The sequence below is a fragment of the Polypterus senegalus genome, chromosome 5 (genome assembly GCF_016835505.1).
Source record: "Polypterus senegalus isolate Bchr_013 chromosome 5, ASM1683550v1, whole genome shotgun sequence".
Taxonomy (NCBI): domain Eukaryota; kingdom Metazoa; phylum Chordata; class Cladistia; order Polypteriformes; family Polypteridae; genus Polypterus; species Polypterus senegalus.
The window spans coordinates 79,772,429-79,785,373 of record NC_053158.1 but is presented as its reverse complement, the minus strand read 5'-3'; the positions used below and the strand labels follow the sequence as shown (position 1 = coordinate 79,785,373).

Sequence of the window (12,945 nt, the reverse complement as noted above, 5' to 3'; positions counted from 1 at the left end):
AAGTGCCCATGTGGCTCTTTATGAATTTATTTAAATTACAACTTAATCTTTAGACTATACAATTTGCACTGAACTGAAATATTCCAGTAATCAACAGGGCCTAGAGTACACAACTACTGCCACCATACTTGGCTCCTATAACATTTTATGTATTCCATATATCTTTCAACTTTCTATGCCTTTACATATTCCTTTGAATTCCTATTCAACTAGCATTTCAAATAATATCAAGTTCAAGATCTTTAAATAATCAATATGCTTTGGATATAACTAACCATGTATTTACAACTGTTAGTAAAAACAGTTTTTAATATTTACACAAAGTGTTCTGATAACATTCCTCTAACTGTCACTAGTATCTTTACAATTTTAACATTTCGAAACCTGATTAAAAAGAGAAGTGAATAATTTGACAGTTTTTATTGACCTATTCTCATGTGTGATGGTGACTAAAGGCTACTAAATATTAATGCAATATTTTCAAACCTGCATAATCCAATTCAAGCATGCAGGACACTGGAGCCTATTCAGGCCTGGGGTGAATTGTGGCAAGGGTCTGAGGCGTGATCAGCGGGCTAAATCATGTGCAGGATAGCGTGGCTCAGATGTTGAGAGTATAGGTGTGTATGGCAGGAAAGTCATTCAGCCTTAGAGTGCATAATTAGGGAACTGGCTGAGTACTCGTTCACATGTATGAGTACAGTTGGCATAGCTATCCCTCATTAGTGATCTGTGGTTTGTTATGAAAGCGTCTACACTCACAGGACTATAATAAACGTCTGAGTAGGTCAGAGAGGGCAGGAAAAAAAAATGAAAAAGAAAGATGAAGAAAAAAAATCAAGGACAAGAAAGAAGGGGAGAGCAGAGTTGTGCAGTCAGGCCAGTGAAATGGAGAACAGCCTAAGTGGTTAGGGATGTCGAGCAGTGGAGCAAGAGGAAAGGCGCTCCAGGGGAGGATCAAACAATGTAAAGAGGTTGGACCAAGAGGTCCTTGCAGGTACTGATGGAAGTGGAAAGATGAAAGTATCAGGAGCCAGTTGGTGGGCCACATTTCCTGAAGTCTCAGCCTTGCAGAGCAGGCCAATGAGTGAACAAGAGAGAACTAGGGAACGAAAGGGAAGAATCAATCTGACTGTGATTCTTATTCTGTTTATTATTATTAGTTTTTTTAACTTTCTTACTATAAGCACTATTATTGTACAGATTATTTATTGAAGAGTTAGACATTTTTGACAGTTTTTTGGCTGACTTAAATAAAAAGAACTCTACTTTTTTGCACCATACTTGTTGCTGTGTCCTCACTTTCTCTACTCTATTTTTGGATATGACTATTGATGTACTGGGGCATCTCAAGGGTGTGCACTAGGAAGGGTAGCAGCACTGCAGCAGAGAAGCATAGTAGGGTTAGTGGAAGTTCACACAGGGGCAGTTAACCTAACCTACAATAACTTGAAGATCTAGGAGGAAAGCTGGAGTAGCACAGGAAAATCCATGAAGACAAGTGGAAAATGTGTAAAACAAAAAAACACAGAAAACAGCTGGACTTAAGTTTTGAAACCAGTACACTTGATCTGTGTATCAGCTGTGGTAATCCTTTTCATACCAAAAGCTATTAAAGTTATCTTCTAAACCTTACATAACATGATGGATCAGTCAATCTTTGCCAATGCTCAGGCCTCTAGGTTCCTTCTGTTCTCATGTGTAAAAAAAGAACCAAATACCATGCCCCTTACCATCCCTGTCCAATCATCCGGACTCACGGACTCCTAAGTTAAGGCTGAACCATTCTAAGTAGTACTCAGTGGTGTTCCTCAATCAAATTAATTCAATATAATATTGTTATAATGAAATTGAATGCTCGTTTCAATTATGTGCCCTTTTAACATTAAAAACAAAGATAAATATGTTGCTTCATGGGTGATAAAAATCACCTGATGCAATGCGAACCCTTACCAGAATTAGTAGACTGAATGTGAACACTAGAAATATAGAGTTTTATCTTCACTTAACAAATGACCTCTCAAAAAGGACTTATTGTTACTGTATGGCCAGGACCAGCAACAGACACAATATACCACATAGCTTTCAGGCTATGGGAAATTTACAAAATATAATAACCCTAGAAACCTATAATACCTCACAGTTTTATACTTTACTGTGAAATCACATTTCCATGCACCACTTTAATATTTCTTTAATGGTCCTTTATTTATAAGGCACGTGTTGAATTTTTTTTGCTTATTGCCTTATTGTCTATTTAGCAAAAAAAAAAACATATTACAATATTTTGGAAGCCCAATATATTCTATACATCCTTTTTGGAATTCCGGTAGTAGTACAGACACAATACAAAAATACCACAAGCGGTGTTGTAGACATTCAATCGCTTATGCAAACGCAAAGCATCCAAAGAATTTGGGGAAGAAGAAAGTCATACTAACATAACATCTGTGATTTTACCAATAAAGCCACATTAGTAATTGTATTTTATATAAAACTGCAAATATAAAGTGAGACTTACACTATGTTTTGTAACATGTGATTTCATCGCAAAACTCTGCATTGTGTTTAAGCTGCCCTAGATACATATAAAGTAATGAATTTAAAAGAATGTGAGGCAATAAAATATTTTAGAGTCAAATAACTGCTAAAAAGTGAAAAGTAGTTTTGCTCACAACTGACAAATAAATTCTTATAAATAAACCACTAGCTGACCTTAATGCTTGCCTTCACAATGGCCTTTGTACAAAGGAAAAGATAAAAATGTAATGCTAATGTCAAAAGAATGTTCTAAACTAATGTTGTCGATGATCTCCATGTAATACTCTCCTAACAATTTAAATGTTAAAGTGCAACAGCTGTTAATACAAAGGTCTTTTCAGGCATATTAAGATATAGCCCAGTGTTCCTGACAAGTGGAATAAGATCACTGTCAAGTATCTCTTGTTAGATAAAAAAGCAAGGAGCAAATGTGGGTTTGGTGGACGGTAACAGTGCACTACAGGTTTGTTGAAGATTTATTTTTTAAACAAAGTTAGCATTCACACATTAACATTTTATTAATAAACTTATCACTCTTATGCTTACTGTCCTATGAAGAAAAAGGGGGGAATAAACCTACCTTGTTTCAGGCATCATTTTAAGTGGTGGCTCCTGAAAGTCAAGAGTGGAAAAAAATTTATAAAATATGTAGAATAACCTAAACATTATTCACATTACACTACTGTGATGACATACTCTGAAATACTCAAGGGTTAAAAATAGACAAGAATAGTAAAGCATTTTCATGTGATAACCCAAAGCACTTTTAAAGTCTACTCTAAAATAACAAGAGAATTGTAGTTATTAAGGTGGAATATTGCTCCTAAAACTAATAATAACTAGACTATAGAGTGCTTTGACTAGTGAGAAAAGCGCTATATAAATGCAAAGAATTATTATTATTATATATTTTTATTGTTTTCATTAATGTACATCTCACCACTGGTTTTGCAATTTTTGGATGATCTTCCTACGGAAAGAAAAAGAAAAAGAGACGAAAATGTAATCTATATGCATTTTTCATTTTCTTATTTTATAGAAACAAATTTTAAAAATTGTTCACAAAGGCAGATTTTACCTGTCTGCTTACAAAACAAAACAAAACAAAACAAACAAATAGGTAAATGCATGAAAGAGATTGTTTGGTAATGTTAATTGCGACCAAAAGATATCATTTACACACTTTAACTTATCATGAGTTCACAGAGAAAGAAATAACCTGTTAAGTCCCAAAAACTATGTACACTATTCACATATTCAAAGACTGACTCAATAAATGTTAAAAATACTTCTTTGACCATCTTTGAAACAAGTAAAACTAGCATTAAAAGAGAATGCCAAACAATCAAAAGCACATAAGAACATAAAAACAATTTAATAAGTAATAGTAGTATTTGGAAAAAGGCTATTTTAAAATTATTAAATGCATTTGTAATAAAGCATGTCCTAGCTGTGTACATTACATAGCCTAATAATGTACTTGACAATCAGAAGCAATAATCTCAAGTAAGAGAACCTTAGTGTTAAAAAGATGAGAATTTATTCAGACTTAACGTTCTAGGCCATGTCAGTACAAACCCTTCACCTGCTGCTGTAGTTTATACGTGGAATAACACATTTTTATGCCTTAAACAGAGAGAAAAAAAACATTTTGAATTCCCCTTCTCAAAAAAGAGAAAAGGAGGCTCTATTTTCACACTATTCCTGGACTCTCAATATACTGCATCTAGCTATTTTGTTGTAATAAACAGTAATACATATACTTACTGGATGAAGCTCGCCTATAACATATGTCTGAGTCAAAGTTTTAGCATCTGAAGAATGACCAACATCTTCAAAGCTCTCCGTAGCATCCCCCCCAGCTTGCTCTCTTAGAACTTCTTCTCCTCCAGGGTGCTGCAAGTTGAAATAAAATTCACTACACGTATAAAGCAATAAATTACATCAATCTCTGAAACATTAAATTTGCCTAGGTCTTAGAAACAGGCAACTGCCTTCACTAAATTTTCAAATTAAATCTTCTCATTGTAGTCTAATTTTTTTATATTACATCCCTCTATTTCTCTTTGCCGATGTTTCTTTTACTTTTAGGTGATACACTGACTCAATTACATCTTTTATATGCAACAGAATGTATATTAACGGTCAAAAGTTTTAGTACCAGTTCCCACTTTCCAGTTTTCAGCGATATGTAACCAGTTCAGACATAGTGAATAACCTGAAATGGTACAAAGGTAATCAATAAACTACCAGAGGTTAAATAAATAAAGTCTACGTCACAAAAAGCTAAAAATTAAATTAATTTTCATTTATACAAATTAGCCTTTTTCAAGGAACAATTAATGGGTAAACAACTTATTGCTTTTAGACAGCAATGGAAACTAATTAAGTCTTTAAAGTCGACGCAAGCAGTTACCATTGGTGTACCAATTTTTGTTGATTTGTTATCAGCCCTCTGTATAAAAACACTGTTAGAACAAACTACAAACTACACCCCTTGAAACATTATGTGGGCAAAATTGCAGTGTATACTGCTATCATAATGGCAAGAAAAGGCAAGTAACAAAGGAAGACAGACAGACAATTCTAATCCTTAAAAGTGTTGGGCTCTCCGTTAGAGGAAATGAAAAGAAAGCCAATGTGTCAGCGAGTACAGTCTCCTATACCATCAAAAGGAACCTGGAAACTCTGATAAGAACAGGTTTGGCAGACTTTAAGTAACACAGGGTTACGTAATGTTGGAAATTCTGTGTGGCTAAGGAATGAATTCTGTGTTTTTATTAACTCAAGACAGTGAGTGAAACTGTGATTTCATGTGGATTGATATGAGACTAGTGTGTAGGTTTACTAAATCTGGAGTTCAAATAAAGCATATGATTCAAAGGGAAGAGTCAGGTTTCATGTAAATTGTTTTTTCATTTGATGGTGTACAAAACATTAGTACAGTACGTCAAAAGAACAAGCTTCACCTATTTTTAGACTGTTTTGTTTTTTTATTTGGCAGCACATTCAAATTTATAGAAAACTAGCTGTGTTACTCGGGGTTGCCCAGGAAGCAAATGTTGTTAGTCAGCTTGGTAATAAGAATTAATATTATTAGGTCATTGGAGCTGCTTATTCTTGAAGATGTTAAATACAATTGTCCATGAGAAAAACACTTCCGCATTAGATCAATTGCTGCCTAGTAATTTGGCTTTTGTTAACAGTCACTGCAAAACACAATTTTATAGGAAAGTGTGTTCTTTTAAATTGAAACAGTCAATTAAGAGGAGCAATGTACAATATGAGTACATATTATCATCATTATTAAATGTTTATAATTTTCATCTTTCACTAAAGTATTTCTTTTTGTGTTTTACATCAGTTGTATGTGGTCCCTCTTTAAAGTCTGCATATGCAAATGCATTTGTAAAGAATTTCAGACAGCGGGGCATTCGTGTTCAAACCAAGCAGGCGCACGGGGGATCCCCTTTCAAAGTCTATAGATGTATATTACAATGGAGTTGCATGCGGACAACCTTGACGTTGGTCTACAGAGGCATTTCTAGGATTTGCAGCTATCAGTGCCTTAGCCCTTTTTCTTTCTCACATATAGTTTTACATGTATATAGAATCGAATATTGGATGGTTAATTAATCCCTTTGGGCTCATATTCATATAATGGTGTAACATTGATCAGGCGCTATATTGTATATAAAGGCCAAAAAGATCAGGGGCTTACTGCTATTCATCATGTACATCAAAACAAAAAAAAACCAAAAAAAAAAAACCAAAAAGATCAGGGACTGGGCACAATGGATTAGTGCCCAAGTCTCTGAAGCCCCTACAACTCTCCGGACACCTCTGTATCAGTACTGGCTTATTTTGGCTTCAAAGATACCACTTCCACCTCTACTGTTCTCTCCCAACCTTTTTTCTTCTAGTAACACCTTCGCTTGTGGCCACGGCGCATGGCACTAGTGCTGGCACTCGAGATTTATTGCTAACCGTTGAACTTCGCATCTTTCTTGAGGTTCGTCAAACTTTTTCTATTTCAGAACCTCACTGTACACAGCAAACGTGATCACATCACTTTTTTTCCTGTCTACGACACTGCCCCTTCTTCAGTCATCAGTCCACCCTATTGGTTAGTGGTACCCTTTGGTTTGTTAATTTGCATAAAGCGCAAAGCATTCAAGTTAGTATAATATTAATGAATATTGACAAATAAAGCATGGGTCAAGCAATTTTCTTTTTTTTTTTTTTTTATAACATCACCAAATTTCAACCAAATCAAATGAAGCATTTTGATGATTTTGGGGGTTTTCTATTTATTGGGGAGGTAACGTCTAAATACTGATAAATCTACTGCCCCAGATGCCAAAAACTCGTCCATTTGTGCTTTGGAATAGTAAATAAAGTATATTTGTACCTTCCAGTCAATGGAAATGTTCCTTCTAAAATCCAGGCTAGCTTATGCCAAAATCACTTATTATTTTTCAATATAATCATCTATACCAGGGGTCCTCAATCACGGTCCTGGAGAACCGCAGTGGCTGCAGGTTTTTGCTCCAACCCAGTTGCTTAATAAAAAGCACTTATTGCTAAAGTAACACTTCTGCTTCACTTTAGTGATTTTGAGCCCTTATTGCTTAATTTTGTCTTAAACAGCTATTTTAATTTCATAGCTTGTTAGTGCTTTATTGGCAAGAATTGCTTTCTAATTAAGCAACAAGGTCAGAACAAAAAACCTGCAGCCACTGCGGCTCTCCAGGACTGGGATTGAGGACCCCTGATCTATACTAATAAAAGGCAAAGCCCTCACTGACACACTCATCACTAATTCTCCAACTTCCCGTGTAGATAGAAGGCTGAAATTTGGCAGGCTCATTCCTTACAACTTACTTACAAAAGTTAAGCAGGTTTCATTTCGAAATTCTACGCATAATGGTCATAACGGTCGACAACGTCCGCCATGTTGAACTTTCTTATTTATGGCCCCATCTTCACGAAATTTGGTAGGCGACTTCCCTGTCCTAACCGAAACCGATGTACAGTGCATCTGGAAAGTATTCACAGCGCATCTCTTTTTCCACATTTTGTTATGTTACAGCCTTATTCCAAAATTGACTAAATTCATATTTTTTCTTCAGAATTCTACACACAACACCCCATAATGACAATGTGAAAAAAGTTTACTTGAGGTTTTTGCAAATTTATTAAAAATGAAAAAACTGAGAAATCACATGTACATAAGTATTCACAGCCTTTGCCATGAAGCTCAAAATTGAGCTCAGGTGCATCCTGTTTCCCCTGATCATCCTTGAGATGTTTCTGCAGCTTAATTGTAGTCCACCTGTGGTAAATTCAGTTGATTGGACATGATTTGGAAAGGCACACACCTGTCTATATAAGGTCCCACAGTTGACAGTTCATGTCAGAGCACAAACCAAGCATGAAGTCAAAGGAATTGTCTGTAGACCTCCGAGACAGGACTGTCTCGAGGCACAAATCTGGGGAGGGCTACAGAAATATTTCTGCTGCTTTTAAGATTCCAATGAGCACAGTGGCCTCCATCATCTGTAAGTGGAAGAAGTTTGAAACCACCAGGACTCTTCTTAGAGCTGGATGGCCATCTAAACTGAGCGATTGGGGGAGAAGGGCCTTAGTCAGGGAGGTGACCAAGAACCCGATGGTCACACTGTCACAGCTCCAGAGTGTTTCTCCTCTGTGGAGAGAGGAACCTTCTAGAAGGACAACCATCTCTGCAGCAATCCACCAATCAGGCTTGTATGGTAGAGTGGCCAGACGGAAGCCACTCCATAGTAAAAGGCACATGGCAGCCCACCTGGAGTTTGCCAAAAGACACCTGAAGCACTCTCAGACCATGAGAAACAAAATTCTCTGGTCCGATGAGACAAAGATTGAACTCTTTGGTGAGAATGCCAGGCGTCACGTTTGGAGGAAACCAGGCACCGCTAATCACCAAGCCAATACTATCCCTTGTCACACACGTGTGAATAGGAGGACGTTGTGTGGACCAAGTAATAGTAATTCCACGCCAGGCCAGGGGAGGGCGGGGTGCAATAAACCTTCTCTTGCTATCTCTGCAGACCAGCCACAGGAAAGCCTATCTGAATCAGGAACATCACTTCCAGTTCCGGCGCCCAGAAGAACGTCACTTCCAGTTCCGGCGCCCAGGAAACGTCACTTCCAGTTCCGTCACTTCCAGTTCCGGCGCCCAGGAAAACGTCACTTCCAGTTCCGGGGCCCAGAAGATTGTCACTTCCTGTCCCGATTCCCAGACTGATGTCAGAGAGACATCACTTCCGGTCAACCAACATCACTTCCTGTTAATATGTCACTTCCTGTTTGATCATTTATAACCGCCATCTTTTCAACCCTTGAGCAGTTCTGTTTTGGACTCCGTACTGATTACATCAGTGCTGAAACTTAAAAGACTCCTTTGCAGCTAGGAATATTATATGGGTGGCTGCCCCAAACCTTTTATACGTGTGTCGAGTGGCTTCATTTTACAACCTACAGTGAAGCATGGTGGTGACAGCATCATGCTGTTGGGATGTTTTTCAGTGGCAGAAACTGGGGGACTTGTCAGGATAAAGGGAAAGATGACTACAGCAATGTACTGAGACATCCTGGATGAAAAGCTGCTCCAGAGCGCTCTGGACCTCAGACTGGGGCGACGGTTCATCTTTCAGCAGGACAACGACCCTAAGCACACAGCCAAGATATCAAAGGAGTGGCTTTAGGAAAACTCTGTGAATGTCCTTGAGTGGTCCAGCCAGAGCCCAGACTTGAGTCCAATTGAACATCTCTGGAGAGATCTTAAAATGTGCACCGATGCTTCCCATCCAACCTGATGGAGCTTGAGAGGTGCTGCAAAGAGGAATGGGTGAAAACGGCCAAGGATAGGTGTGCCAAGCTTGTGGCATCATATTCAAAAAGACTTGAGGCTATAATTGCTGCCAAAGGTGGATCGACAAGTATTGAGCAAAGGCTGTGAATATTTATGTACATGTGATTTCTCAGTTTTTTTATTTTGAATAAATTTGCAAAAAACAGGTGACGATTTGAGTAGTGGACACTTTGATGTTTATGAATGTTTAAACTCTCAAAAGCTAGATGCGAAGTTATTGATGAAAACGGGTTGTATGCTTAAAACGCTTGATAGATGCCGAATGTCACTTCAACACAACAAGTCCTGCAAAATACTAACGTAATTGGAACAAACCATGAAACTCAAACCGATTATGACAGCAGCAACCCAAGCTGTGAGATTTGAGGCAAGATTGCTTATCACATGGCCAACTGTATGTTGCATGCTCAAGAGTAAGCTCAGCGCACTGCTTGGTCATATTACAACCGGAGGGCCGAACTGACAACGTGGCATACAAAGAGATCCTTAACAAATAATTATTGGTTTATTTTCCCTCAGTTTAAAATGGTTTACTTCTCTTCTTAATAAAAATTGTAAGGCAGTACTTCGCCGCTGCGAAGCGTGGGTATTTTGCTATTATGCAATAATATGAAAATTGCACATATTATATAATACACTTGAAACCTTATTTACTGAAGTGGCATTTTTTTAAACTACCCAGACACGAACAATTTATTCAATCATCCGTTCTTCAAGCTGGGATAATATTGTATATTGAATATTGCATTTGTCTAGGTGTTAAAAATAATTACCCAAATTACCTGTGTGCCTTTTTTAATAGATTATATACAACCAGAATATTTCAAATCATTCACACTTGATTTAAAATATCTACAAATCACAACTCTGCAATTACATAAGAAATAAAAGCAGAGTCATATTGTAGATTTGCAAAAATGACTACTGACCAAAAATATGTTACATTTTTTCACAAATAATGTTTCCTTTTTATCTATACATTCATAATGGAATCCACCTAAACCACCAGAGGCTAACCACTGCATTATATGCAAATGTAAAAATCAAAAACAAACAAAAATAATACAGAAATGCTACATCACTTATCAAAAGATTTTAGTCACCTTCAAAAAAGTTAATAACACAGAGCAAGAAAAGATAATGTTTAGGTTCATCCTACATTGTAACTGGACTCTGATGGATGAGAGGGGTTTCAGTGTTAAAGAGTGAGTTGATTACTATAATCCAGTCAATTCTACAGGCCAGCATGTATTTGTTTTTGCACATTTTAAAGAAATTGTTTTCCTGCTATACTGCAGAATATATTTCACATATCCCTGTGAATAAAAACTGAATGTTTTTAGAATATTCTAATTGTTATAAATGTTGACAACTTGATGGAGGACCTAATTCTTCACAGACTGTTGTCTCTTTGGTCTGAGCTCACCCTTTAAAGCTTTCTTCTTCAAATCTTGGGTATTTGTTGATATATTCAGCTATAGAACTTTGCTTTGCCATTTTTCACAAACCAGTTATTTCCAAGTGAATACCTGTTGCAACAGGTGGTCGTTGGTCAGTTTAGCGTCAACTTTCAAAGGATTTGACTATAAAATTGTGAGTGGTGCAACTTAATGTTGTGCTTAAAAATTGTATGTGCGCACTTCAGAGAACAATGAAAGGCAGGCATAACAAGTATATTAACTCTGTTAGTGCCTCCTGCTGGCCTACAAACAGTCCACTGAACTCCACTGATAGTAAACTCAGAAGCAACTCATTCTTCTAACTATTATTAATTGATCAAGACACTCAAAATCCCATAGGGAACCCTCACTCTTTGATCGAACACTAATCAATCAAGCTGCTCAAATCCACATGGAGAACCCTCCTCGTCCACAAAGACATTCTCTAAATAAAAACAGTCCACTTATGGAGAAGGTCAAAAGACACTCTAAATTACATGAACTTCCTAACTGCAAAAGTATGAAATGCAAACAAAGAAAAGAAAACATTAACTATGTATGAATGAAGAACACTGTGGCATGACTATTTCAGTGACACAATAATTTACTAGGGTAACCAGACGTCCCAGTGACAAGAGACAGCACCAATTTCAGGTTATATGTACAAATAAATAACTGAAGATTATCAAAATGTCCCTTTTTAACAAGCTGCCCATCTAGGAAACTTTTCAGTGCCACAAACATTGCTTTGTTGAAACAAACATCATTACCATATATTTATTTATTTATATAAATATATACTTATATATTACAAAAGCATGCACAAAATCCAAGATAGAATCCCACTTGATTATTAACTTGTGTTACATTTAACACTAGAATTACCAGAGCCTACGAAAAAACTTGTAATTCCGTCCCACCTTAAATCGCTTCTTAAATCACTTCACACCTCTCCGCCAGCGCCCTTTGTCTTCTAAATGTGCTGATAAAGAGAAGCTAGGAGCAGCCGGCTATTCCATCCCCCCACCAATTCAGAACGTGCACGAACTTCTCTCAGCTCATGCCTTGATTGAGTATCTGGGAGTGAAGTGGAGTTTTAGAGTGGAAATAATAGATCGTTATTTGGAACACACACATTTCATGTCTGTTCCGTTTCTACTGTAATCTGTGTAAACACATTGTTAAAACAGAAACGTTTTTTATATTCTAGTAGTAGATGACAAAATGTAGGCATAAACTATATAATGTATGAAGCCTGAAGTCCAAATAGCAAAGAAACATTTTCATAAAAGGTTCAAATATAACACAACAATTGCGCTTTTATTCAAAAATATAACTGCAGAAACAAAAAGCCGCTTTAACATGCAACATTGACAGCAGTTTGTTATACTTGCCTCTGTGGTGCAATGGAATCAGTTCTCGCCTTGGAATTAAAAGGTCGCGAGTTCGATCCTGCACCACTCCGTTTTGAGAAGTAAACTGCTCTTAGTCTTACTATTTTAGAATAAAAGCATACATTTGATTTCAGTCTGTAACAGCCGGTGCAATTTATGATCCTTGTAAAGGTTAGCTTTTTTTTTTTAATTCACTTTTCATTCTCTCAGTCGCGTTCAGAATCATTCCATACAACCCCATCTGACACGTCTGTTTTCACTAAAGACGCGCTATAGCTCTGCAGTGTACCACGATGCATACTAACGCCCCCCCACCCAGTTCTGACACACAAACGCTGGCGAAGCTGCCTTCTTCGTATCTCACCGTCACTTGCTTTTCTTTTTATTCAGTTTTATTGACTGGTCCTGCCAGTCCCCACATGTTGCTGTATGCCGTTTCTTTTGTACTCCAGGACATGCAGAGGAAAGAATGGTAAAGAGCAGTAACTTTGGCGCTATATGCAATAATCAGACACTCCCCATCTGCCCGTGTCGTTCAAACACAGGAACATATATTGGTGTAGAAGTATAACAAAAGTGCACTTTTATTCAAGTGCACTTTTTCTATCGCCTTTTCCTGTAAGAAGCAATGCACACACTTCTCTCTATGCTGTGG

General features: G+C 37.2%; 1 protein-coding gene across 1 annotated transcript in view; it reads right to left on the bottom strand.

Annotated features, from left to right (window-relative positions):
• LOC120530391 (cytochrome b5) overlaps positions 1–12,945 on the bottom strand; it is a 40,942-nt gene that overhangs the window by 2,296 nt on the left and 25,701 nt on the right. The window contains exons 2-4 of the mRNA XM_039754868.1: positions 4,309–4,437; positions 3,482–3,511; positions 3,122–3,153 (exon numbers count right to left, since the gene is read on the bottom strand). Of these exons, the coding sequence (XP_039610802.1) occupies positions 3,122–3,153; positions 3,482–3,511; positions 4,309–4,437 (191 nt within the window). The remainder of the gene's footprint in view (positions 1–3,121; positions 3,154–3,481; positions 3,512–4,308; positions 4,438–12,945) is intronic.